Source organism: Mobula birostris, chromosome 7, assembly GCF_030028105.1.
Source record: "Mobula birostris isolate sMobBir1 chromosome 7, sMobBir1.hap1, whole genome shotgun sequence".
NCBI lineage: Eukaryota > Metazoa > Chordata > Chondrichthyes > Myliobatiformes > Myliobatidae > Mobula > Mobula birostris.
In genome coordinates, this window is record NC_092376.1 from 664,802 (window position 1) to 692,017 (window position 27,216).

At 45.0% G+C, this 27,216-nt stretch overlaps 1 protein-coding gene across 8 annotated transcripts in view; it reads right to left on the minus strand.

The window, feature by feature from the left end:
- Positions 1-27,216, minus strand: part of LOC140199933 (tripartite motif-containing protein 2-like) — a 96,413-nt gene that overhangs the window by 3,967 nt on the left and 65,230 nt on the right. For 4 of the 8 annotated variants that reach the window (XM_072262416.1, XM_072262415.1, XM_072262413.1 and 1 more), the window contains 2 exons: positions 11,411-11,481; positions 1,792-1,932 (listed from right to left, as the gene is read on the minus strand). In XM_072262416.1, coding sequence (XP_072118517.1) covers positions 1,792-1,932; positions 11,411-11,481 — 212 coding nt within the window. Of the gene's footprint in view, positions 1-1,791; positions 1,933-11,410; positions 11,482-27,216 lie in introns of those variants that run through there. The other 4 variants (XM_072262419.1, XM_072262417.1, XM_072262420.1 and 1 more) reach the window with 3 other exon arrangements.

Below are 27,216 nucleotides of genomic sequence, written 5' to 3' on the forward strand. Positions count from 1 at the left end.
ACATCCTTCATCAGGACTGAAAAGGAAGGGGGAAGACAGCAGAATAAAAAGGTGGGGGGGGAGGAGAAGCAGGCTAGCTGGAAGATGATATGGGTGAAACCAGCCCTTTACCTTTCACACCCACCTGGAGAGGAGAGAAGTGTTGACCATAGGAGAAAGGGAAGAAGGTAGGGCATGGGGGGGGGGGGGGGTGAGGAGGAGGTAAGAGGCCAGAGTGGGAAATGAAAAGAGGGAAGGGGGAGGGGAAAAATTACTGGAAGGAGAAATCAATGTTCATGCCACCATGTTGGAGGCTACCCAGACAGAATATAAGGGGTTGCTCCTCCAACCTGAAAATGGGTTCATCCTGGCACAAACAGACGCCTTGAGCCAACACAGCAGAATGGGAACGGGAATGGGAATTAAAATGTTTGGCCATCAAGGAAATCTGCCTTTGGCAGATTGAGTGGAGGTGCTCAACAAAGCAGTTCCCCAGTTTACGTCGGGTCTCACTGACACAGAGGAGGCTGCATTGGGAGCACTGGATACAATAGATGACCCCAACAGATTTTCAGATAAAGTACTGCCTCACCTGGAAGCACTGCTTTGGGCCCTAAATGGAGGTGAGGGAAGAGGTGAATGGGCAGGTGTAGCATTTCTCTCACTTGCAGGGATAAAGGCTTTGAGGGAGATTAGTAGGGACGGACAAATGGATAAAGGAATCATGGATGAAGCGCTCCCTGCAGAAAGCAGAGAGTAGGAGGGGAGGTAAAGATATGTTTGGTGGTAAGACTCCTTTGGAGATGGCAGAGTTGTGAAGAATGATGTAATGGATGTGGATACTCTTAGGGTGGTAGGTGAGGACAAGAGGAACTCTATCACCGTTAAGGTGGCAGGAAGATGGAGTGAGTGCAGATGTCCCGGAAATGGAGGCAATGTGGGTGAGGAAGGCAACAATGGTGGAGGAAGGAAAACCCCGTCTTCGAATGAAGAGGACACTTCTGGAAGGGAAAGCATCATCCCAGGAACAGGTATGGCGAAGATGAAAGAACTGAGAAAAGGGTTTTTTTTAACATACAGGAAATAGGGTGGGAAGAGGTACAGTCAAGATAGCCGTGGGAATCAGTAGGTTTATAAAAGATGTCAGTCACAGTTTGCCTCCAGGGATGGAGACAGAGATAAAGAAAGGAGAGGGAGATGTCAGGAATAGACCAAATGAAGCTAAGTGCTGCGTGGAAGTTGGACACAAAAATTGATGGAACTGGCAAAGCAGCACCAATGCAGTCGTCAACATAAATAGGAGGAGCTAGGGAGCATTAACAGGAAAGGCTTGGAACACGGACTATTCCATGTAGCCAACGAAAAGGCAGGCATAGCTAGCGCCCATCTGGGTGCCTATGGCTACCCCTTGAGTCTGAAGAAAGCAGGAGGAGCCAAAAGAGAAATTGTTGAGTAGGGACCAGTTCTGTCAAATAGGTTTTGGGAATTGACAAGAATGAGAGAGATAAGTGAAGGGAAATGCTCTAAGAGCTAGCGTTCAACTCCACACTGTCCCATCAACACTACACCATACAATCACACACTCCCAGGGTCATACACAAGGTGAAGCTCCCTCCACACTGACCCATCACACACTACTGGGTCAGACATGGAGTGAAACTCACTCCACACTGTCCCATCACATGCTCCCAGGATCAGACACAGTGTAAAGCTCCCTCAACACCGTCCCATCACACACTCCCAGGGTCAAACACAGAATGAAGCTCCCTCCACCCCATCCCTTCACATACTCATGGACATCCCATCACCCACCTGTATTCGGCTGTTGCCCCAATCAGCTACAATGATGTTCCCGTTGGCATCCACAGCCACTCCAGTTGGGGCGTTGAACTGTCCATTCCCCTCACCATGGGACCCAAACTTGAAGAGGAATTCACCGTCTGAATTATAAACCTGTAGAGTTAGGAAGCCATCAGCATAACAATGCAGACAAGCTTGCTCCAAGGAGAACAGCCCATGTTTGTCCACCACCTCATCATCACTCCTATCCTCTAATGCAGGGAGCATCCTAGGCAACCTCCCGTACATCATGCCTGCAAAGAGGTGAACAACACTGCACAATACTCCCAGTGCGGTTTGATGCACCATGATTTCCTCACTCTTATTCTCAACAACTCTACCAATGAAGACGAATGAATGGATGGCACAGATCTTCTTTATCAACCGCTCCACTTGTGCAACCATGTTCAGTGAACCGTAGAGCTGGACCCCTGAGACCCCGCTGGACATCAGTGCTATCCATTACTGGCATTCTTTGTTCAGCCATTTTCAGTGAAGTAGACCATAAAGCCATTAAGACACAGGAGCAGAATTAGGCCACTTGGCCAGTCAACTCTTCTCCACCACTTAGTCATAGCTGATCCTTTTACCCCCCTCCTCAAAACCACTCCCCAGCCTTCTCCCCGTAACCTTTGATGGCATGTCTAATCAAGAACCTGAGTCTCTGCCTTAAATACACCCGACGACTTGGCCACCACTGCTGCCTGTGGTAATAAACTCCATAAATTGAGCACCTTCTGGCTAAAGAAATGTCTCCACATCTCTGTTTTAAATGCATGCCCCTCTGTCCTGAGGCTGTGCCCTCTTGTCCTAGACTCTCCCAACATGGGGAAACATCCTTTCTACATCTACTCTGTCTAGGCCTTTCAACATTCAAAAGGTTCCAATGAGATCCCCCTTCCTCCTTCTGAATTCCAGTGAGTACAGACCCAGAGCCACCAAATGTTCCTTGTAATGATAACCCTTTCATTCCCAGAATCATCCTCGTGAATCTCCTCTGGACTCTATCCAATACCAGCACATCTTTTCTTAGATGAGGAGCCCAAAACTGTTCACAATACTCAAGGTGAGGCCTCACCAGTGCCTTATAAAGCCTCAGCATCACATCTCTGCTGTTGTATTTAGACCTCTTGAAATGAATGCTAACTTCCTCACCACCAATTCATCCTCCAAGTTAACCTTTAGGGTGTTCTGCACAAGGACTGCTAAGTCACTTGGCATCTCAGATTTTTGGATTTCCTCCCCATTTAGAAAACAGTCCGCACATTTATTTCTACTACCAAAGTACCTGGTCATTTTCCAACAATGTATTTAATTTGCCACTCTCTTGCCCATTCTCCTAATCATCTCAGTCCTTCTGCAGCCTACCTCTTTCCTCAACACTACCTGCACCTCTACTAATCTTAGTATCATAGGAACATAGAATTCAACTGCACATTACAAGCCCCTTGGCCCACAATGTTGTGCCAACCATGTAACCTACTCTAGAAACTGCCTAGAATTTCCCTACTGCATAGCCCTCTATGTTCCTAAGCTCCATGTACCTCTCTAAGAGTCTCTTAAAAGACCCTATTGTATCCTCCCCTACCACCTTCACTGGTAGTATATTCCATGCACCCAACACTCTCTGTGTGAAAAACTTGCCTCTGACATGCCCCTTGTACCTACTTCCAAGCACTGTAAAACTATGCCCCTCGGGTTAGCCATTTCAGCCCTGGGAAAAAGCCTCTGACTACCCACACGATCAATGCCTCTCATCATCTTATACACCTCTATCAGGTCACCTCTCATTCTCCATCACTCCAAGGAAAAAAGGCCAAGTTCATTCAACCTATTCTCATAAGGCACGCTCTCCAATCCAGGCAACATCCTTGTAAATCTCCTCTGCACTCTCTGTATAGTATCCACATCCTTCCTGTAGTGAGGTGACCAGAACTGAGCACAGTACTCCAAGTGGGGTCTGACCAAGGTCCTATATAGTTTTAACATAACTTCATGGCTCTTAACTCAATCCCACGAGTGATGAAGGCCAACACACCATACGCCTTTCTAACAACCTTCGCAGCAGCTTTGAGTGCCCTATGGGCATGGACCCCAAGATCTCTCTGATCCTCCACACCGCAGAGAGTTTTACCATTAATACTATATTCTGCCATCATATTTGACCGACCAAAATGAACCACTTCACACTTATCTGGGTGGAACTCTATCTGCCACTTCTCAGACCAGTTTTGCATCCTATCAACGTCCCACTGTAACCTCTGACAGCCTTCTAAACTAGCCACAACACCCCCAACCTTTGTTATCATCAGCAATTTACTAACCCATACTTCGACTTCCTCATTCAAGTCATTTATAAATATCACAAAGAGAAGGGGTCCCAGAACAGATCCCTGAGGCACAATATTGGTCACCAACCTCCATGCAGAATATAACCCACCTGCAACCATTCTTTGCCTTCTGTGGGCAAGCCAGTTCTGGATCCACAAAGCAATGTCCCCTTGGATCCCTTGCCTCCTTACTTTCTCAATAAGCCATGCAGGGGGTACCTTATCAAATGCCTTGCTGAAATCTATGTCCACTACATCTACTGCTCTACCTTCATCAGTGTGTTAGTCACATCCTCAAAAAATTCAATCAGGCTCATAAAGCACAACCTGCCTTTGACAAAGCCATGCTGACTATTCCTAATCATATTATGCCTCTCCAAATGTTCATAAATCCTGCCTCTCAGGATCTTCCCTGACAACTTACCAATAATTGAAGTAAGACTCACTGGTCTATAATTTCCAGGGCTATCTCTATTCCCTGTCTTGAATAAGGAAACAACATCTCCAATCCTCTAGAACCTCTCCCATCCCCACTGATGATGCAAAGATCATCGCCAGAGGCTCAGCAATCTCCTCCCTCGCCTCCCACAGTAGCCTGGGGTACATCTCATCCGGTCCCGGCGACTTATCCAACTTGATGTTTTCCAAAAGCTCCAGCACATCCTCTTTCTTAACATCTATATGCTCAAGCTTTTTCAGTCACTGTAAGTCATCCCTACAAACGCCAAGGTCCTTTTCCATAATCAATACTGAAGCAAAGAATTCATTAAGTACCTCCGCTACCTCCTCTGGTTCCATACACACTTTCCCACTGTCACACTTGATTGGTCCTATTCTTTCACGTCTTACCTTCTTGCTCTTCACGTACTTGTAGAATGCCTTGGGGATTTTTTTAAAAATCCTGCTCGCTAAGGCCTTCTCATGGGCCCTTCTTGGTCTCCTAATTTCATTCTTAATCTTCTTCCTGCTAGCCTTTTAATTTTCTTGATCTCTATCATTACTTAGTTTTTTGAAACTTTCGTAAGCTTTTCTTTTCTTCCTGACTAGATTTTCAACACCCTTTGTACACCATGGTTCCTGTACACTACCATCCTTTCCCTGTCTCACTGGAACGTACCTATGCAGAACGCCACGCAAATATCCCCTGAACAATTGCCACATTACTGCTATATATTTCCCTGAGAACTCCTCCCAATTTATGCTTCCAAGTTCTTGCATGATAGCTTCATATTTTCCCTTACTCCAATTAAACGTTTTCCTAACTTGTCTGTTCCTATCTCTCTCCAATGCTATTCTAAAGGAGATAGAATCTCCAAAATGCTCTCCCACTGAGGGACCTGACACTTGACCAGGTTCATTTCCCAATACCAGATCAAGTAGTCTCTCCTTTTGTAGGCTTATCTACATATTGTGTCAGGAAACCTTCCTGAACACACCTAACAAACTCCACCCCATCTAACCCCCTCACTCGAGGGAGATGCCAATCAATATCGGGGAAATTAAAATCTCCTATCACGACAACCCTGTTACTATTACACCGTTCCAGAATCTGTCTCCCTATCTGCTCCTCGATGTCCCAGTTACTATTAGGTGGTCTATAAAAACACCCAGTAAAGTTAATGACCCCTTCCTATTCCTAACTTCCACCCAAAAGAGACTCCGTAGACAATCTCTCCATGACAATCTACCTCACTCTATTCCTATACTCAGATACGTGGCACAGGCTGTAATCCCGAGATTACTACCCTCGTGGTCCTACTTCTCTGCTTCTTTTTTCATTCCCTGTAGTCTTGTTTTCAGCACTTCCTCCCTTTTCCTACCTATGTTGTTGGTACCAATATGCACCATGACCTCTGGCTGTTCTCCTTCCCACTTCAGGATAACATGAACGCAATCAGAAACATCCCGGGCCCTGGCACCTGGGAGGCAAACTACCATCTGTGCTTCCTTCCTGGGTCCAATGAATCGCCTCTCTTATCCCATAACTATATAGACCCCTATCACTGCTGCCATCCTCTTCCTTTCCCTACCCTTCTAAACCACAGGGCCAGACTCTGTACCAGAGGTGTGGTCACTGTTGTTTCCCCCAAGTAGGTCCCCACCCCAACAGTACTCAAACAGGAGTACCTATTGTTAAGGGGGACAGCCACAGGGGTACTCTCTAGTATCTGAATTTTGCCCTTCCCTCTCCTGTTACCCACTTTTCTGTCTCCCGAGGCCCAGGTGTGACTACTTGCCTATAGCTCCTCTCTAACACCTCCTCACTTCCCCTGACCAGACAAAGATCATCGAACTGCATCTCCAGTTCCCTAACACAGTCCCTAAGGAGCTGCGGCTCGATGCACCTGGCGCAGACGTAGCCGTCTGAGAGGAGGAGTCTCCAGGACTTTCCACATCTGACACCCACTACAGAACACCAACCTCACAGCCATACTTCCTATTCCTTTGTCTGATCTTGTCCTTTGTCACCAAGTACTCCATAACCTTATTCTCAACAATTGATTCCAACATCTTCCCAACCACTGAGGTCAGCCTAACTGGTCTATAATTTCCTTTCTGCTACCTCCCTCCTTTCTTAAAGAGTGGAATGAAATGACATTTGCAATTTTCCAGTCCTCTGGTACCACGTCAGAGTCCAATGATTTTTGAAAAATCATTACTAATACCTCCACAATCTCTACTGCTACCAGAGTCAGAATCCCAGGGTGCAGTTCATCTGGTCCAGGTGATTTAAGTTCCCTTAGGTCTTTCAGCTTTTTGAGCACCTTCTCCCTTGTAATAGAAGCTGCACTCACTTCTCTTCCCTCGTACCCTTCAACATCTGGCACACTGCAAGTGTCTTCCACAGTGAAGACTGACGCAAAGACCAGTGAAGACCTGGAACCCACTGGACCTCAGTGCTATCAAGAGGTCCACTACTAACTGTACACTTTTTCCTTTCGATTGATTAAGATCAGATTAAATCAGCTTTGTCACCTGTAGATCTAAACGTCAGAAGCAAACAGTCAGTGTTGCTTTGCGTCAATGACCAATGCGGTCTGAGGATTTGCTGGGGGCAGACCGCAAATGTTGCGATGTTTCTGGTGCCAACATAGTATGCCCATCACTCACCAACCCTAAACGGTACATCTCTGTATTGTGGGAGGAAAGTGAGGCACTCAGAGGAAACCCACGCAGTCATGGGGAGAAGGCACAAACTCCTTACAGACAACTGCGGGAATAGAAGTGATCGCTGCATTGGAAAGCATTTGCACTGACCGTGCCACCCAGAGTCTGATCTCCCAAAGTGCAGAACCTCGCACTTGCCCAGATTAAATTCCATGTGCTACATCTGTGCCCAGATCTCTAACTGATGATAGTCCTTTCCAATATGCACAGGGGACATCAGTACGTGATGGAATGCTCTCTGCTCGCCAAGATGACGGCAACAATAGGCTCAAAACCCGCACCACCAAGAGAAAGTCAATGAGCACCCATCCACACTCGAACCACCAATCATCCCAGTGCGGAGTATCTACAGACTGACTGTAGTCATCAGGCTAGGTGACACTGACAGAACCTCCCAAGCTTTCCATTCATCACAGGTCGAGCAGGGAACACCACCACCTGAAGATTCCTCTTCACAGCACACACCATCCTCACCTGGAAATATCCCATTCCTTCATCATCATTGGATCTGAATCACACAGCTGCCTCCCGACTTCACCAACGTAACTGGGGCCAATAGCATAAGACTATCAGACATAGGAGCAGTATTAGGCCACTACGCTGATCTAGTCTACTCCACCATTCTGTCATGGCTGATTTATTGTTCCTTTCAACCCCATCCTCCTGCCTTCTTCCCATAACCTTTGACACCCTGTCTAATCAAGAATCGATCAATCTCTACTTTATTATACCCAATGACTTAGCCTCCACAGCAGTCTGTAGCGATGAATTCCATAGATTCACCATCTGGGGAAAAAAAAAATCCCAACAACTGTGTTCTAAGTGTATGTTCCTCTATTCTGAGGCTGTCCCCTCTGGTCCTAGACACACCCACTACAGGAACATCCTCTCCAAGCCAACTGTCTTGGCCTTTCAATATTCAATAGGTTTCAATGAGATTCCACACCCCATGCATCCCAGCCCCAATCTTCTAAACTCCAGCAAGTACAGGCCCACAGCCATCAAAATGCTCCTCACACATTAACCCATTCATTCCTGGGATCATTCTAGTGAACCTCCTCTGGACCCTCTGTAATTCCAGCACAAACTTTCTACACCACCCACCCCCAAAACTGCATCAACATTACTTCCTTTTTTTTTTACATCGTAGTCCTCTCAAAATGAGGACCACAGACTCAACCTGCAAGTCAACCTTTAGGAAATCCCGCACCAGGGCTCCCAAGTCCCTTAGCTCTGAGTTTTAAATTTTCTACTAGTTTACTAAACAGATTACATCTTTCTTCCTTCTACTAAAGTGCACGGCAGGGGTATGGGAACCTGAATGATAGGACTGAGGATAGGGCTGTTGGTTTGCAAACAGAGGAAGAGTATAGTGAGACTGTCAGGAAGCAATGGCAGATGACAGGGCAAAATTACTATCAGTGGGATGAGTTGCAGTGTAACAGTGGGACAAATCAAAAAGGATGTTGATACAGGATTGAAGATGTTATATTTGAATCCATGCAATATACAGAATAAAGTAGATAATCATGTAGCGTAGTTAGAGATTGGCAAGTATGACATTGTGGGCATCACTGAGTTAAGACTGAAATAAGATCATAGTTGGGATCTCAACATCCAAGGATACACATTGTATCCAAAGGACAGGCAGGTAGGCAGAGGGGTGGGGTAACTCTGTTGGTAAAAAATGAAATCAAATCCTGAGGAAGAGGTGACATAGGATCAGCAGATGTTGAATCCTTGTGGGTGGAGTTAAGAAACTGCAATGACAAAAAATACACTGATGGGAATTATATACGGGCCTCTGAACAGTAGCCAGGATGTGGGCTACAAATTACAACAGGAGATGGAAAAGGCTTGTCAAAAGGGCAATGTTATGATAGTTACGGGGGATTTCAATATGCAAGTAGATTGAGAAAATCAGTTTGGTGCTGGATTCCAAGAGAGAAAATTTGCAGAATGCCTATGAGATGGCTTTTTAGGGCAGTTTGTGATTGAGCCCACTGGGGGAAAGGCTATTCTGGATTGGGTGTGTGTAATGAACTGGATTTGATTACAGAGCTTAAGGTAACTCTTAGGAGGCAGTGATCATAATATGATAAAATTCACCCCGCATTTGAGAGGAAGAAGCAAAAGTGAGATGTATCAAAATTACAGGAGAGTAAAGGGAATTACAGAGGCATGAGAGATGATTAAAACAGGACACTAGCAGAGATAACAGCAGAGCAACAAGGGCTGGAGTTTCTGGGAGCAATTCAATAGTTTCAGGATACATTCCAGAGTAGTTTTCTGAAGGCAGGATGATGCAACTGTTACCGACAAGAGAAGTCGAGCCAACATGAAGGTAAGCTAATCAATGATATTAAAGAGCATACCAAAAGTTTCTTTTCAGATACATAAGGAGTAAAAGAGAGGCAAGAATTGATATTGGACAGCTGGAAATTGACAATGGACTAGTAACAGGGCACAAGGGTATGGTGGATGAACTGAATAATTATTTTGCATCACAGTATGATGGAAGTTCAAGAGTGTTGGGGCAGAAGGGAGTGCAGTTGCTATTACAAGGGAGAAGGTAGATGGTCTACACCCTAGGATTCTGGAAGAGGTGGCTGAAGAGTTTGTGGAGGTATAAGTAATGATTTTTCAAGAATCACTAGATTCTGGAAGACTGGAAAATTATAAATGTTATCCACTCTTTAAAAGTGGAGGAAGGCAAAAAAAGGAAATTATTGGCCAGTTAGCCTGACCTCAGTGTTTGGGAAGATGATGGAGTTGATTGTCAAGGATGAGATTTCAGGGTACTTTAAGGCACGTGATAAAACAGACCAAAGCCAGCATGGTTTCCTCAAGGAAAAATCTTGCCTGTTAGAATTATTCGAAGAAATAACAAGCAGGATAGACAAAGGAAAATTGGAAGTTGCATACTTGGATTTTCAAAAGCCTTTGACAAGGTGTCAAGCATGAGGTAGCTTAGCAAGATAAGAGAACATGATATTACAAGAAAGATATTAGTATGGATAGAGCATTGGTTGATTGGCAAGCAAAGAGTGGGAATAAAGGTGGCTTTTTCTGATTGGCTGCCAGTGACTAGTGCTGTTCCACAGGGGTCTGTGTTGGGATGGCTTCTTTTTATTCTGTATATCAATGATTTGGATGATGGAATTGATAGTTTTGTCACCAAGTTTACAGACGATATGAAGATAGGTAACATTAGGGGTAACATGAGGGGGACCTTCTTTACTCAGAGTGTGGTAGCTGTGTGGAATGAGCTTCCAGCAGAAATGGTTGAGGCAGGTTCGATGTCATTTAGGGTTAAACTGGACAGCTGTGTGGACAGGAAAGGAATGGAGGGTTATGGGCTGAGTGCAGGTCGTTGGGACTAGGTGAGAGTAAGAGTTCGGCACGGCCTAGAAAGGCCGAGATGGCCTGTTTCCGTGCTGTAATTGTTTTATGGTTATATAGGTGGAGGGGCTTAACTTATCTTAGAAAGGATGCGCTGACACTGGAGAGGGTTCAACGGAGGTTCACAAAATGATTCTGGGTTTGAAAGGCTTATCATATGAGAAGCATCTAATGGCTCTGGACCTGTAACTGAAATTCAAAAGAATGAGTGGGGGGGATCTCCTACCGAATGGTGAAAAGCCTAAAGTGGATATGGAGAGGATGTTTTCTATAGTAGAGGAGTCCAGGACCAGAGGGTATAAGCTCAGAATAGAGGGATGTCCATTTAGAACAGAGGTGAAGAGGAATTTCTTTCGCCAACAGGTGATGTATCTGTGGAATTCGTTGCCACAGGCAGCTGTGGAGGCCAGGTCATTGAGTGTATTTAAAGTGGAGGTTGATAGATTCTTGACTAACTTGGGGCATCAAAGATTACATAAAGACAGGAGATAGGGGTTTGAGAGGGAAATGGATCAGCCAAGATGGAATTGCTGAGCAGACTCGATAGGCTAAAAGGCTAATTCTGCTCCAAAGCCTTAGGATTTTATACACTACCCTGCACTATATTCGACACCTTCAGGTGTAAGTAGGTGTGGTAACAATAGTGGCCTCGAAAGCAACCATAAGATCAGTGAGAATAAGGAAGTCCTCACCTTGACGGAGTGGTTGTGGAAATCAGTCACCAGGATCTCATTCCTATTGTTGACAGCAACAAAGTGTGGTCCTGCCAAAGAAAGAGAGAGCGCGAAAGTCCAGGTCACAGCAGCAGCCCAAAGAAGTCATACCTCCTCTCCCCGTCCAGAGAGGAAAAGTGAACTACAGAGGAAACATTAAGGACACCGCACCAGTCCGGGCTACACTGCCCATCTGGGATGCCCCACCAATCTCATCTGGGATGCCCCACCAATTCCACCTGGGATGCCTGTGTGGTGCTCAGGGTGAAGCGACCGGCATGACTCCCCACAGAAGCATTGGCCTCCATCCACACCAAATCCTTAACTTTGCCCAAAATACCCACACTCCTCCACCACCCGAACTCCCAACCCCTCCTGATCCTCACTCCAAACCCTGCAGAGCCCACTTCTGGACACCACTCCACACCCACATAGACCATGCTCCGCGGCTGCCTGGACCCCACAGCTACCCCTGACGCACCCATATCTCCCTCAAATCACACACCCACCCCTGGCACACCAACATCTCCCTCAAATCACACCCACCCAACACACCCACATCTCCCCCAAATCACACACCTCCCCAAACACACCCACATCTCCCCCAAATCACACACTCACCCCTGGCACACCAACATCTCCCTCAAATCACACACCCACCCAACACACCCACATCTCACCCAAATCACACACCCACCCAACACACCCATATCTCCCCCAAATCACACACCTCCCCAAACACACCCACACCTCCCCCAAATCACACACCTCCCCAAATGCACCCGCACCTCCCCCAAATCACACATCTCCCTCCCACACACCCACACCTCCCCAACACATCCACATCTCCCCCAAATCTCACACCTCCCCAAACACACCATCTCCCCCAAATCACACACCTCCCCAAAAACACCAACACCTCCCCCAAATCACACACCTCCCCAAACACACCCGTACCTCCCCCAAATCACACACCTCCCCAAACACACCTGCACCTCCCCAAATGCACCCGCACCTCCCCCAAATCACACACCTCCCCACACCTCCCTCCCACACACCCACACCTCCCCCAACACATCCACATCTCCTTCCAACACACCTATATCTCCCCCAAATTGCACACCTACCTGCCCCACAGCCCAGACTGAGAAATGTAAATGTGAGCGAGGCAGCTGATGCGTGAGGTTGAATTTGCTGAAATTCCCTCATGTCAGGGAGGGTTGCTTTGGAGTGGGAAAGACCAAATGCAAGAGAGAGGGACAGCAGGAAAGCACAGGCCACCCAGCATGTTACCAGGAAAGTGGCAGAACCGTTCACACTTAGTAATCAGGTAACATGACATCTGATTTCCGAAAGGGAACTTGGTGTTTGACCAGAAAACTGCAGTTCTCTGAAGGATTAACATAGAAAAATTTTTACCCCAGGGAGGGTAATGCACATAGATTTAACATAAGGTGGGAGAAATTTAAACTATAATTTCAGACAGAGGGTGTTGCATATTTGAAACAAGCTGATAAAGGAAGTGGTGGAGAGAAAGTTTGGTCAGGTATGTTGATAGATAAACCATAAAACTAAGACATGGAGCAGAATTAGGCCATTTGGCCCATCGAGTCTGCACCGCAATTTCATCATGGCTGATCCAATTTTCCTCTCAGTCCCAATCTCCTGCCTCTCCCCATATCCCTTCACACCATGACCAATCAAGAATCTATCAATCACTGCCTTAAATATTCATAAGACTTGGCCTCCACGGCTGCCTGTGGCAACAAATTCCACAAATACACCACTCTTTGGCCTTGGACTTTCCCACCATAGAAAGCATCACATCCACTATCGAGGCCTTTCGCCATTCGATAGGTTTCAATGAGGTCACCCTTCATTCTTCTGAATTCTAGTGAATACAGGCCCAGAGTCATCAAACACTCTTCATACAACAAGCCATTCAATCCCGGAATCATTTTGGTGACCCCCCCTTTGAGCCCTCTCCCATTTCAGCACATCCTTTCTAAGAGACCCAAAACTGCTCACAATGTTCCAAGTATTGCCTCACCAGTGCTTTATGAAGTCTCAACATTACATTCTATTTCCTCCCCATTTAGAAAATACTCAACCTTTTCATTTCCTCTAACACAGTGCATGACCATACACTTCCAAACACCATATTCCATCTGCCACTTCTTTGCCTATTCTCCTAATCTAACTCCTTCTGTATCCTACTTCTTCAAAACTACCTGCCCCCTCCAAATATCTTCTTATCGTCTGCAAACTTTGCAACAAAGCCATCAACTCCATCATCCATATCATTGACATACAGTGCTTATAAAAAGTATTCACCAACCACCCCCCCACACCTTGGAAGTTGTCATGTTTTATACTTTTACAACATTGAATCACAGTGGATTTAATTTGGCTTTTTTTGACACTGATCAAAAGTAAAAGACTCTTTTGGGTCAAAGTGAGAGCAGATCTCTATAAAGTGATCCAAATTAATTCAAAAATAAAACACAAACTAATTCATTGCATCAGAGTATTCACCCCCTATAATATAACACACCAAATCATCACTGGTGCAGCCAATTAGTTTTAGAAGTTACAAAATTAGTTAAATGAAGATCACCAGTGGACAATCAAGGTGTTTCAATTGATTGGAGTAAAAATACACCTGTATCTGGAAGGTCCAACTGCTGGTGAGTTATTATCCTGGCAAAAACTACACCATGAAGACTAAAGAACACTCCAAACAACCCTACAAAATAGGTTATTGAAAAGTACAAGTCAGGAGATGGATACAACAAAATTTCTAGTTCACTGAATATCCTTTGCAGTACAGTTAAGTTAATCATCAAGAAATGAAAAGATATGGCACAGCTGTAAATCTCAGAGCAGGCTGTCCTCAAAATCTGAGTGACTGTGCAAGAAGGGGACTAGTGAGGGAGGCCACCAAGAGACATATGACAACTCTAGGAGAAGTACAAGCTTCAGTGGCTGAGATGGGAGTGACTGCGCATACAACAACTGCTGCCTGGGTGCTTCACCAGTTGCAGTTTTATGGGAGAGTAGCAAAGAGAAAGCCACTGTTGAAAAAAATTCACATGAAACCTCAGCTAGAGTTTACTACAAGGCATGTGGGAGACTCTCAAGTCAGCTGGAAGAAGGTTCTATGGTCTGATGAAACCAAAACTGAGCTTTTTGGCCAACTGACTAAATGCTATGTTTGGCATAATTCTGGTCACCGAATTATAGGAAAGATGTCAATAAAATTGAGAGAATACAGAGGAGGTTTACTAAAATGTTGCCTGGGTTTCATCTAAGTTACAGAGAAAGGTTGAACAAGTTAGGTCTCTATTCTTTGAAGCGTAGAAGGTTAAGAGGGGACTTGATAGAAGTGTTTAAAATTATGAGGGGGATTGATAGAGTTGACGTGGATAGGCTTTTTCCATTGAGAGTGGGGGAGATTCAAACAAGAGGACATGATTTGAGAATTAAAGGGCAAAAGTTTAGGGGTAACATGAGGGGGAACAACTTTACTCAGAGAGTGGTGGCTGTGTGGAACGAGCTTCCAGCAGAAGTGGTTGAGGCAGGTTCGATGTTGTCGTTTAAAAGTTAAATTGGATAGATATATGGACAGCAAAGGAATGGAGGGTTATGGATCGAGCGTGGGTTGGTGGGACTAGGTGAGAGTAGGAGTTCAGCGCGGACTAGAAGGGCCGAGATGGCCTGTTTCCGTGCTGTAATTGTTATATGGTTATAAGCCAAATACTGCACTTCATCAATAACACACCATCCTTACTGTGAAGGTGGTGGCTGCAACATGCTGTGGGGATGCTTCACTGCAGCAGGCCCTGGAAGGCTTGTGAAGGGAAAGGGTAAAATGAATGCAGCAAAGTACAGGGAAAGCCTGGAGGAAAAGCAGCCTGCAAGAGAACTCTTGACTTGGGAGAAGATTTGTTTTCCAGCAAGATAATGACACCAAGCATAAAGCCAAAGCTACACAGGAAGGCTTATAAACAACAAAGTTAATGTCCTGCAATGGCCAGATCAGACTCCAGACTTCAATCCAATTGAGAATTTGCGGCTAGACTTGAAAAGGGCTGTTCACTCACGAGCCCCATGCAATACGACAGAGCTTCAGCAGTTTTGTGAAGAATAATGGGGAAAAATTGAGTGCCCAGATGTGCAAAGCTGATAGAGACCTATCCACACAGACTCAAGGCTGTAATTGCTGCCAAAGGAGCATCTACTAAATCCTGACTTGGAAGGGGGTGAGTAATTATGCAATTAAATATTTTGTATTTAATGATTAAAATAACTTTAGAACAATTTCTAGAAAATTGTTTTCCTTTTGACACAAAAGAGTATTTTATGTTGATCAGGTTAAAAAAAAAAGCCAAATTAAATCCACTATGGTTCAATGTTGTAACATAATAAAACATGAAAACTTCCAAGGGGGTTGAATACATTTTATAAGCACTGTATAGCATAAAAAGCATCGGTCCCAACAAAGACCCCAGTGGAACACCACTAGTCACCGGCAGCTAAGCAGAAAAGGCTCCTTTTATCCCACTCTTTGCCTTCTGCCAATCAGCCAATGTCCTATCCATGCTGGAATTGTACTTGTAATACCAGGGGTTCATAGCACTCCAGCGCGTGGTGAAAACTGCCCAGCGGATTATCGGCACCCAATTGCCTACCATTGAGAACATCTACCATAAACGCTGCCTGGGCAAGGCGAAAAGCATTATCAAGGCTGCATCTCACCCTAACCATGGACTTCTTAACTCTCCTCCCATCTGGTAGACACTACAGGAGCCTCCGCTCCCGCACCAGCAGGCACAAGAAGAACTTCTTCCCTGAGGCTGTGACCCTGCTGAACCTCACATCACAGCACTAAGCAGTACTGCACCCATATTGTACTGTCTCAGTACTTTTATATTTGTGTGCTGTAGTACTTTTTTGTAGTTATTTTGTAAATAACACTATTCTTTGCACTTCTGGTTAGATGCTAACTGCATTTCACTGGCTTTGAATCTGTACTCGGCACAATGACAATAAAGTTGAATCTAATCTAATCTAATAGCTTGTTAAGCAGCCTCATGTGTGGCACCTTGTCAAAGGCCTTCTGAAAACCGAAGTACATATCAACTGATTCTCCTTTGTCTATGTTGCTTATTTCTTCAAAGAATTCCAACAGATTTGTTAGGCAAGATTTTCATGCATCTCCAAGTACCCTGAGATCTCACTCTTATTAATCAACTCCAACATCTTCCCAACCACTGAGGTCAGACTAACTAGCCTATAGTTTCTTTCTTCTGCCTCTCTCCCTTTTTGAACAGTGTAGTGACATTTGCAATTTTCCAGTCTTCCAGAACCATTCCAGAATCTAGTGATTCCTGAAAGATCATTAGAATGCCTCTACAACCTCTTCAGCCACCTCTTTCAGAGCCCTGAGGTGTACACCATCTGGTCCAGGTGACTTATCTACCTTCAGATCTTTCAGGTTCCCAGGATCTTAGACCATAAGACACAGGAGCAGAATTAGGCCACCAGCCCATCAGCTGTGCTCCACCATTCCATCATGGCTAATCCTGGATTCCACTCAACCCCAGATACCTGCGTTCTTGCCATATCCTTTGATGCCCTAACCAGTCAGGAAACTATCAACTTCTGCTTTAAATATAACCACAAACTTGGCCTTCACTGCAGTCTGTGGCAAAGCAGTCCACAGATTCCCCACTTTGGCTTAAAAAAATTCTTCCTCACCTCTGTTTTAAAAGGTCACCAATAATTTTGAAGCTGTGCCCTCTAGTTCTGGATACCCCCACCACAGGAAATGTCCTCTCCACATCCACCTTATCTGGTCCTTTCAACATTCAGTTGGTTTCAATGAGATCACCCCACATTCCAGTGAGTACAGGCCCAAAGCTGCCAAATGCTCCTCAAATGTTAACCCCTTCATTCCCAGAATCATCCTCATGAACCCCTGTACATTGGATGCTCTCCAATGACAACACTTCTTGTCTGAGATCAGGGGCCCAAAACTGTTGACAACATTCCAACTATGGACTGACTAGTGTCTTATAAAGCCTCAGCATTATATCCTTGCTTTTATATTCTAGTCCCCTTGAAATAAATCCCAACATTGCATGTACATTCTTTACCACAAACTCAACCTGCAAATTAACCTTCTGGGAGTCTTGCACAAGGACTCCCAAGTCCCTCTATGCCACTGATGTTTGAAGTTCCTCCCCTTTTAGATAATAGTCGCACTATTGTTCCTTTCACCAAAATGCATAATACATTTTCAAACACTGTATCCCATCTGCCACGTTTTGCCCAATCTTCCAATTTGTCTAAGTTCTGCTGCAATCGCATTGTTTCCTCAGCACTACCTACACCTTCATCTATCTTCGTATCATCCACAAACTTTGCCACAAAGCCATCAATTCCAATATCCAAGTTGCTGACAAGCAAGTAGCAGTCCCAATACTGAACCTTGAGGAACACCACTAGTCATTGGCAGCCAACCAGAAAAGGCCCCTTTTCTTCCCACTCACTGCCTCCTGCCTGTCAAACCTTCCCCTATCCATGCCAGTATCTTTCCTGCAAGGCCATTGTATTTTACCTTGTTAAGCAGCCTCACGTGACACCTCAACAAATGCCTTCTTAAAATCCAAGTAAATGACATCCACCACCTTTCCTTTGTCCACCCTGCTTGTTACTTCCTCAAAGAACTCTAACAGATTTGTCAGGCAAGATTTCCCTTTACAGAAACCATGCTGACTTTGATTTATTTTATCATTAGTCTCCAAGTAGCCCAAAACCGCATCCTTAATAATAGACTCCCAACACTTTCCCAACCACTGAGGTTAGGCTAACTGGCCTATAATTTCCTTTCTTTTGCTTTTCTCCCTCCTTAAAGAGTGGGGTGACATTTGCAATTTTCCATTCCTCTGGGACCATGCCAGAATCAAGTGATTTTTCAAAGATCATGGCCAATACATCTGGTACCTCTTCAGCAACCTCTCTCAGGACTCTGTAGTCCATCTGGTCCAGGTGACTTATCCACCATAAAACCTTTGAGTTTGCCTAACACTTTTTCCTTTGTAATAGCAATGGCTGTCACTCCTGCTCCCTGACCTCTAGCACATTGCTAGTGTCTTCCACAGTGAAGACTAATGCAAAGTTCTTCTTAAGTTCATCTGCCATTTCTTTGTCCCCCATTACTACCTCACCAGCATCATTTTCCAGTGGTCCTGTATCAACTCTCACCTCCCTTTCACTCTTTATGTAACAGAAGAAACTTCTAGTATCCTACTTTATATTATTGGCTAGTCTGCCCTCATATTTCATCTTCTCCTTTCTTACAGCTTTTTTAGTTGCCTTTTGTTGGATTTTAAAAGCTTCCTAATCATCCAGCTGCCCACTCACTTTTGCTACCTTATATATCCTTTCCTTTTATGCAGTCCTTAACTTCCTTTGTCAGCCACAGTTGCCTACTCCTGACATTTGAGAACTTCTGCTCTAGGACATATCTATCCTGCGCCTTGTGAACTATTCCCAGAAACTTCATCCACCTCTGCTCTGCTGTCATCCCTGCCAGTATCCTCCTCTAATCCACCTGGGTAAGGTCCTCTCTCATGCCACTGTAGTTCCTTTTATCCCATTGTGATACTGATACATGTGACTTATGCATCTCCCTCTCAAGTTGCAGTACAAATCCAATCATATTATGATCACTGCCTCCCAAGGGTTCCTTTACCTCAAGCTCCCTGATAAAATCTGGGTTATTACACAATATTCAATTTGAGGTAGCCTTCCCCCTAGTGGGCTCAAGCACAAGCTGCTCTAAAACGCCACCTCCTAGGCATTCAACAAATTCCCTCTCTTGCGATGTGACACCAACCTGATTTTCCTAATCCCCTTGGATATTGGTCCCCCATTACAGTTATGACATTACACTAATTACATGCCTTTTCCAGCTCTTTGGGCAATCACACCACCACATCTTGGCTACTATTTGGATGCGTATATGATTGCCATAACGGTTTTTTACCCTTCCATTTTCTTAACTACGCACACAAAGATTCAACATTCTCTGACCCTATGTCACATCTTTCTAAAGATGTAACTCCATCCCTTACCAACAGAGCCACACCACCGCCTATGCCTTCCTGCCTGTCCTTTTGATACAAAGTCTATCCTTTGATATTAAGCTCCTAACTATGGACTTCTTTCAGCCTTGACTCAGTGATGCCCACAACATCATACAGACCAATCTCTAATTGTACTACGAGTTCATCCACCTCATCCTGAATACTACACGCAATTAACTATGGCACCTTCAGTCCTGCATTCTTCACCCTTTTGAATTTTGCCTTTGTGGTACAATTTAACTCTTTGTTCCGTCTGCATTTGCACCCAATCATTGGCTTGTCCTTCCTTACATTAATGTTGCATCCATGCTGGTTCTATCATGCTGTTTCCCATACTGCTGCCATATTAGTTTAAACCACTCTCAACAGCTCTAGTAAACCAACCCACAAGAATATTGGTCCCCCTCGGATTCAAGTGCATCCGTTCCCTTTTGTACGGGTCCTACCTGTCCCAGAAGAGGTCCCAATTATCCAGAAATCTGAATCCCTGCCCCCTGCTCCAATTCTTCAGCCATGCATTTATCCTCCATCTCATTCTATTTCTACACTCACTGTCACATGGCACAGGCAGCAATCCCGAAATTATTACCCTTGAGGTCCTGCTTCTCAGCTTCCTTCCTAACTCCCTGTATTCTGCTTTCAGGACCTCATCCCTTTTTCTACATATGTTGTTGGCTGCTCACCCTCCCCCTACAGGATACTGTGGACACATTCAGAAACATTGTGGACCCTGGCACCTAGGAGGCAAATTACCATCCACAGAATCGCCTATCTGTCCCACAAACTATAGAGTCCGCTGTTACTGCTGCCATCCTCTTCGGTTCCCTACCCTTCTGAGCCTCAAGGCCATACAGTGCCAGGGGCACAGTGCTGTTGCTTCCCCCAGGTAGTCTCCCCCAACAGTACTCACAATGGAGTACTTATTGTTGAGGGGGACGGCCAACAGAGGTGCTCTCGATTATCTGACATTTTCCCTTCCCCCTCAGTTACCCATTTATCTGTCTCTTGTAGCCTTAGGGTGACTACCTTCCCATAATTCCTGTCTACCACTGTTTCACTTTCCCTAACAAGCCGAATGTCATCAAGCTTCAGCTCCAGTTCCTTAAAACAGTCTCTAAGGAGCTCATCTCGAAGCATCTGGTGCAGATTTAGCCATCGGAGGCTGATAGTCTCCCAGAAATCCCACATCTGACACCCAGAACAGAACACTGACATATCCACTATTCTATCAAGAGTTAAATCAAAAATATGGAATATACTTTTCTACTTACCTTGCCTCTGCCTGTTCTCGCCGAAACCCTGTTGAGCCAAAGCCTTACCACTCCGACTCAGACTGCTTTCATGATGACTGCTCCGCTAGATGATACCCCTCTTTTATGGAGACTGGGTTTTTAAAACTCTTCACCAGACTTGTGCAGGAATGCGTTACTACGTCTGCACAGTACTCAATCAAAAACATTCTCTGTAGTTATGTTAACTTTACACACTTCATGACCCCTGACACCTGGAACTTCCACCATACTGCTAGTGTCTTCCACAGTGAAGACTAATGCAAAATACTTATTCAGTTCATCCCCCATTACTACCTCTCCAGCATCATCTTCCAATGGTCTGATATCTACTCTCACCTCTGTCAAACTTCACGTATATGAAAAAAGGAACTTGTAGAAGCAGTTTGACAGGTACGTAGATGGATAAAGGAAATGGTGAAGGCAGAGCTTGACCGTAAACACAGGAGCAGAAATAGACCATTTAACCCATCGAGCCTGCTCTGCAAACGAATCATGGCTGATCCTTTTCCTTCCTCCTCAGGCCTACTCCCCTGGCCTTTTCCACATAACCTTTGATGCTGTGTCCGATCAAGAACCTATTGAGCTCTGCCTGACAACAACCAACAAACGCCTCCGCAGCTGCCTGTGCTAACAAATTCCATAAATTCACCACCCTCTGGTGAAAGAAATTTCTCTGCATCCGTTTTCAATGGACATCCCTCTATCCTAAAGCCGTAGCCTCTTGTCCTCGACTCCCCCTCCATGGGAAACATCCTTTCCACATCTACGCCGTCTAGGCCTTTCAACATTTGAAAGGTTTCAATGAGATCCCCCATATTATTCTAAATTCCAGTAAGTACAGACCTAGAACCATCAAACATTCCTTGTATGATACCCAGAATTATCCTTGTGAACCTCCTCTGAACCCTCTCCAATACCAGCATATCTCTTCTAAGGAGCCCAAAACCATTCACAATACTCAAGGTGAGGCCTCACAAGTGCCTTATAAAGCCTCAGCATCACATCCCTGCTCTTGCATTCAAGACCTCTTGAAATTAATGCTCACACTGCATTTGCTTTCTTCACCACTGACCAAACCTGCAAGTTATCTTTTAGGGTATTCTGCACAAGGACTCCCAAGTCCATTTGCATCTTAGATTTTTGGGTTTTCTCTCTGCTTAGAAAATAGCCCGCATTTATTTCTTCTACCAAAACACATGACCATGCATTTTCCAACATTACATTTCATTTACCACTTTCTCGCCCATTCTCCTAATCTGTGCAAGTCCTTCTGCAGCCTACCTGTTTCCTCAACACTACCTGTCCCTCCACCAATCTTCATACCATCTGTAACCTGGCAACAAAGATATCTATTCCATCATCTGAATCATTCAGAGCATAAAAAGAAGTGGTCCCAACACCAACCCCTGTGGAACACCAGTAGTCACTAGGCAGCCAACCAGAAAAGGATCCTTCTATTCCCACTTGCTACCTTTTAACAATCAGCCAATGCTCTAACCATGTTAGTAACTTTCCTGTAATACCATGGGCTTTTAACTTGGTAAGCAGCCTCGTGTATGGCACTTTGTCAAAGGCCTTCTGAAAGTCCAAATATACAACATCCACTGCATCCCTTTTATCTATCCTACATGTAATCTCCTCAAAGAATTCCAACAGGTTCGTCAGGCAAGATTTTCCCTTAAGGAAACCATGCTGATTTTATCCTATCTTGTCCCCCTGTGTCACCAAGTACTCCATCACCTCATCCTTAATAATTAACTCCAACATCTTCCCAGCCCCGAGGTCTATAATTTCCTTTCTGCTGTCTTCCTCCTTTCTTATCGTGGAGTGACATTTGCAATTTTCCAGTCTTCTAGCACCATGCCAGATCCAATGATTTTTGAAAGCTCATTACTAATGCCTCCACAATCTCTACTGCTACCTCTTTCAGAACCCTAGGATGCAGTTCATCTGGTCCGGGTGACTTATGTACTTTTAGGTCTTTCGACTTTTCGAGCAACTTTGATCAAAAGTTGAGCAGCTTTTAAGGTGCTTGGAAGTAGGTACAGAGGAGATGTCAGGGGTAAGTTTTTTTGTTTTTACACAGAGAGTGGTGCGTGCGTGGAACGGGCTGCCGGTGACTGTGGTGGAGGCGGATATGATAGGTTCTTTAAGGATAGGTACAAGGAGCTTAGATAAATAGAGGGCTATGGGTTACCTGAGGTAACTTCTAAAGTAAGTCCATGTTCAGCACAGCATTGTGGGCCGAAGGGCCTGTATTGTGGTGTACGTTTTCTACGTTCTATGTTTCTAACTTCTCTCGTTATAGTAACTGCACTCACTTCTCTTTCCTCACACCCTTCAACAGCTGTCACATTGCTAGTCTCTTCCACAGTGAAGACTGATGGAAAATACTCATTTAGTTTATCTGCTATCTCCTTGTCCCCCATTATTATTTCTCCGGCCTCATTTTCTAGCAGTCCTATATCCGCTCTCATCTCTTTTTTACATATTTGATATTGTCTGCTAACTTGCTTTCATATTTCATCCTTTCCTGCCTTTAACTGGGGAGCCGTGAACAGGAATTGGTGTAGTGAGTACATAAAAGAACAACTGCCTCTGGAAGATTCGAGCTCCACCAAGCACTTGTGACTGTTTAACTATAATGGGCACTTTGTTTTTTTTTCTTTTCTCTTCTTTAATAACTGTCTGCTTTAGTTAGCATTCTTAAATGTACTCCAGCGAGTTGTTTCGTTATGTCTTCCCTCCTGCTGTGAAACGGGGACACCTCTTTTTCCCTTTTAAGGAAAGAGAGAGCCTATGGTATGAATTACTGGCTGAACGAGTAGTCTTTGGGGTACTGCAAGTCCATGTCTTTACTGACGCTTTGCTACATGTTTGAGTGCTCGGTGGGGGGCATCGATGCTTTTTTGCTAATGGGGGAGGGGAGGGGGATCATTGCTTTGCTGCTGCTTGTGCGTGGGAGGGGGGGAGCTGGGGGGGGTGTTTGGGGTTCTAACATTTAACTGTCATTTATTCTTCAGGGCACTTATCTATTTTCATGGATGTTCACAAAGAGAAAGAATTTCAGGGTGTATATTGTATACATTTCTCTGACATTAAATGTACCTATTGATATACTTTCTATATAATTGTATCCAGACTGTGATCTGTTATTTTTTGCTAATGGGCGATTACAGGGGGTAGTAATCACACAGCATTCACACAAACCGGGGTTTGGTGGAAACAAAGTCGTATACACCCTCGACATATGGAGCCTCAGAAAGGTGGTTTCCTTGCCACAGAGACCAGTGGCTGTTAGCGAGGGGCCAACAAGCCACATCTCTAGAGATGCCCAATAAAAGGGGTTTTATTACTGGGGCTTTCGGCCCAGATTGAATTCATTGAATGCTGTGTAATTGATCTAAGAATTGATTAAGTGGTTTTGTGTTAAACTATTGTCCAGGAAAGTGATTAAGATACATGGTTATGGGTGCCACAAGGATTAGGCGCTGGTGCGATGCAAAGAGATTACCTGCAATTAATGCTCGTGTTCTAAGTGGGATGGATATTTGCAGCCCAGATGAATTGTTGATTAGGGTTTTAAGTACTGTTAAAGTATTACAGCAAGTTGCCATCTTGGAGTGGCAGTTTGACCTAACAGCGGGGAAAGATGTAGTATGAGTTGAGACTAGCGCTGACGTGCTGGGAGTGGATCTGGCTGGTATCACTGGGGTCCCGGGTGAGGTGAGGCCACAGGCTGTCCATACTTTAAGAGAAGAGGAGAGTGAGACGACGGTTCTGATTCGAAAGCTGAGTTTCCCATGGCTGGGGGCTGAGACTTTACAGACAAGTTGCTGTCATTTCTGTGGAGTGAGGGGAAGGAGTGGTCTGATGTGGAAGGTCTAATGAGTCCTCCAGCAAGGGGTGAAAATTCCGAGTTGTTATCGGCAATTACATCCCTGGTGGATAAATGGCAATGGAAACCAGTGGAGAATCAAAGTTACCGTAGGCTGAAAATGTTCTCAGGAGTGAAGCCAAGAGGGAGAAGATGGTAAAGTTTATTGGCCAGAGAGCCAGAACAGTGATGTGGATGTATTGTCTCAACGTGAGCATGAAGAGCTGGAAATGGACGGGGAGTGTTCCTGTACCTGGAGTTAAAGCAGTGTGGCAGTTTTCCATCACAGGAAAATCACAGGCAGGATAGAGAGGTGGTTCATGTGGGAGCTTCTGGTTGTGTCATTCCACAAGCTCACTGCATCCTGACTGCTCTGAATACAGAGTCGTAGCCTGCACTGAGTCCCGGGAAGTGGCTGTCACTCAGCCAGATGACCTTTGTATAGGGTCATCTTTGGGCAGCTGTTGCAAAAGGGGATATGCCCCAAAGTGAAGAGATGAAACACCCTACCACACCTCTACTGCTTGAGAGAATGGAACAAACTGGAGTTGAGTGACCAGGTTCCATACCAGGTCACATCTCCTTCAGATAGGCCTCAGAATTCCCAGTTGATTTTGCCTGAGAAGCATCAGAGGATTGTGTAGAAGTCACTTCATGATGGTTCAGGTTATTTGGGACTTGACAAGACATACTGATTGGTCCGAGTTCGGTTCTACTGGTCCCGAATGAAGCCTGGCCTGAGGTCGAAGAGTACTGCAAGTTATGTATTCAGTGTTTTCAGAGGAAGACGCGGCCTGCTGTGCTGTACTATTCTATGTCTATGTCCACAAGGGACACTCCTTTATCCCATTTGCATAGCTTAGGGACACATTTTCTAGTATATATGGATTTCCTCTCCATAGAGCCTCATTCCAGCAACATGGCGAATGTCTTGGTTACCACTGATCATTACACCAGATATGCTCAAGTCTTCCCTGCAAAGGATCAGAGGGCATCCACCGTGGCCAAAGTATTATGGGAAAAGTATTTTGTTCATTATGGCCCTCCCAGATGGATACACAGAAAACAGGGAAGGGATTTTGAGAGTAGGCTCATACATAAGTTACTGAGTTGAGAAGTTGAGGACTACACCTCATCACCCTCACGATGATCCCCGGCCTGAGAGGCTTAAACGGACATTGCTAGACATATTCAGAACCCTAGGTATCAGGAAGAACAAATAGAGTCAGCATACTGGGCATCTGATCTACTGTTACAACTGTACACAGAATGAAGCTACTGGATATTTGCCATATTATTTCATGGCTGGGCATGAAGCAAGACTGCCTGTACACCTTTGTTTTGGGACTGATGGGGGAGACCTGCCACAAAGGACCTAACTTAAGTATGTGTCTGACATGAGGAGGGAATTGCAAAAAGCTTGTGAACTAGCTGAGGTTTCTGCTACCAGGCCGCATCAAGGAAACAAGAGGAGATATGATCAAAAGACAAGGTTCTTCCAAATGATGCCTAGAAAAGGAGTTCTCATAAAGTATTCGGGGCTACCAGGGAAGCATATGTAGGCTGACTGCTGAGTGGCTATGCCTTACGTAGTGGAGAGTCGGATGCCAGACGTACCTGTTTTCCAGGTGAAGCCAGAAGATGGGAATGGACATGTCAAGATTCTCCATCAGAACCACTTTCTACCTCTGGGACAAGAGGTACGTGTTGACCCAGAGCCTGACATGCAACCTACACCTAGTAAGAGGACTCTGTGGCAAAATAGAACAGAAGGACAAGCAGCGGAGAGACCTGGAAGGGATTTAACCACTGAATGTTGTACAGACTGTATGCAAACTCCCCAATAATTGACAGAGATTTTCAAACCTCCCCACACTAGTGCAAATGTAAAGGGGGGCGGGGGGGACCGACAGTGAACCGGCAGGCTTGTGGCCGTACAATGAAGGGAAACTGGGCCCCAAAATAACTGGGGATGAAGCTGAGATCAGTCAAGAGACAGGGGATAGAGTTGCCAGTAGGTATGAGTCCTCTCTCCAAGTAGACAGGAAAGATCACAAGGACTGTCTGAGACGGAAGAGGATGATGGGATAAGGTCTCAGAGTCAGGAAACCCCCAGATAGGCTGGCCGATGCAGCACCTGGGGAACAGTGTTGCGCCTCTCCTCCTAGTGAGGTATGTCACTACAATTTACAAATGCACTGGGGGTCCTGACATCACGAAATTCCTTTGAAAATTGTTGCTAATGAGGGGATGATAAATTTCAAGGTCACGAGGATATAACTATGGGGGGAGAAAGAGTGTAATGCCCTGGTAAAGGTTTTATTGCTAGTGTTGTAGGGTATTATATGTATTGGTTTTTCTGTTGGAGCAGTGTGTTCTGCTGGCAGTGTTTGGATTAAAGTTAAGGGATGCTTAGGAATGTGTGTGTCATCCAGTCAGGAGGGTGGAACTGGGAGAAGGTTC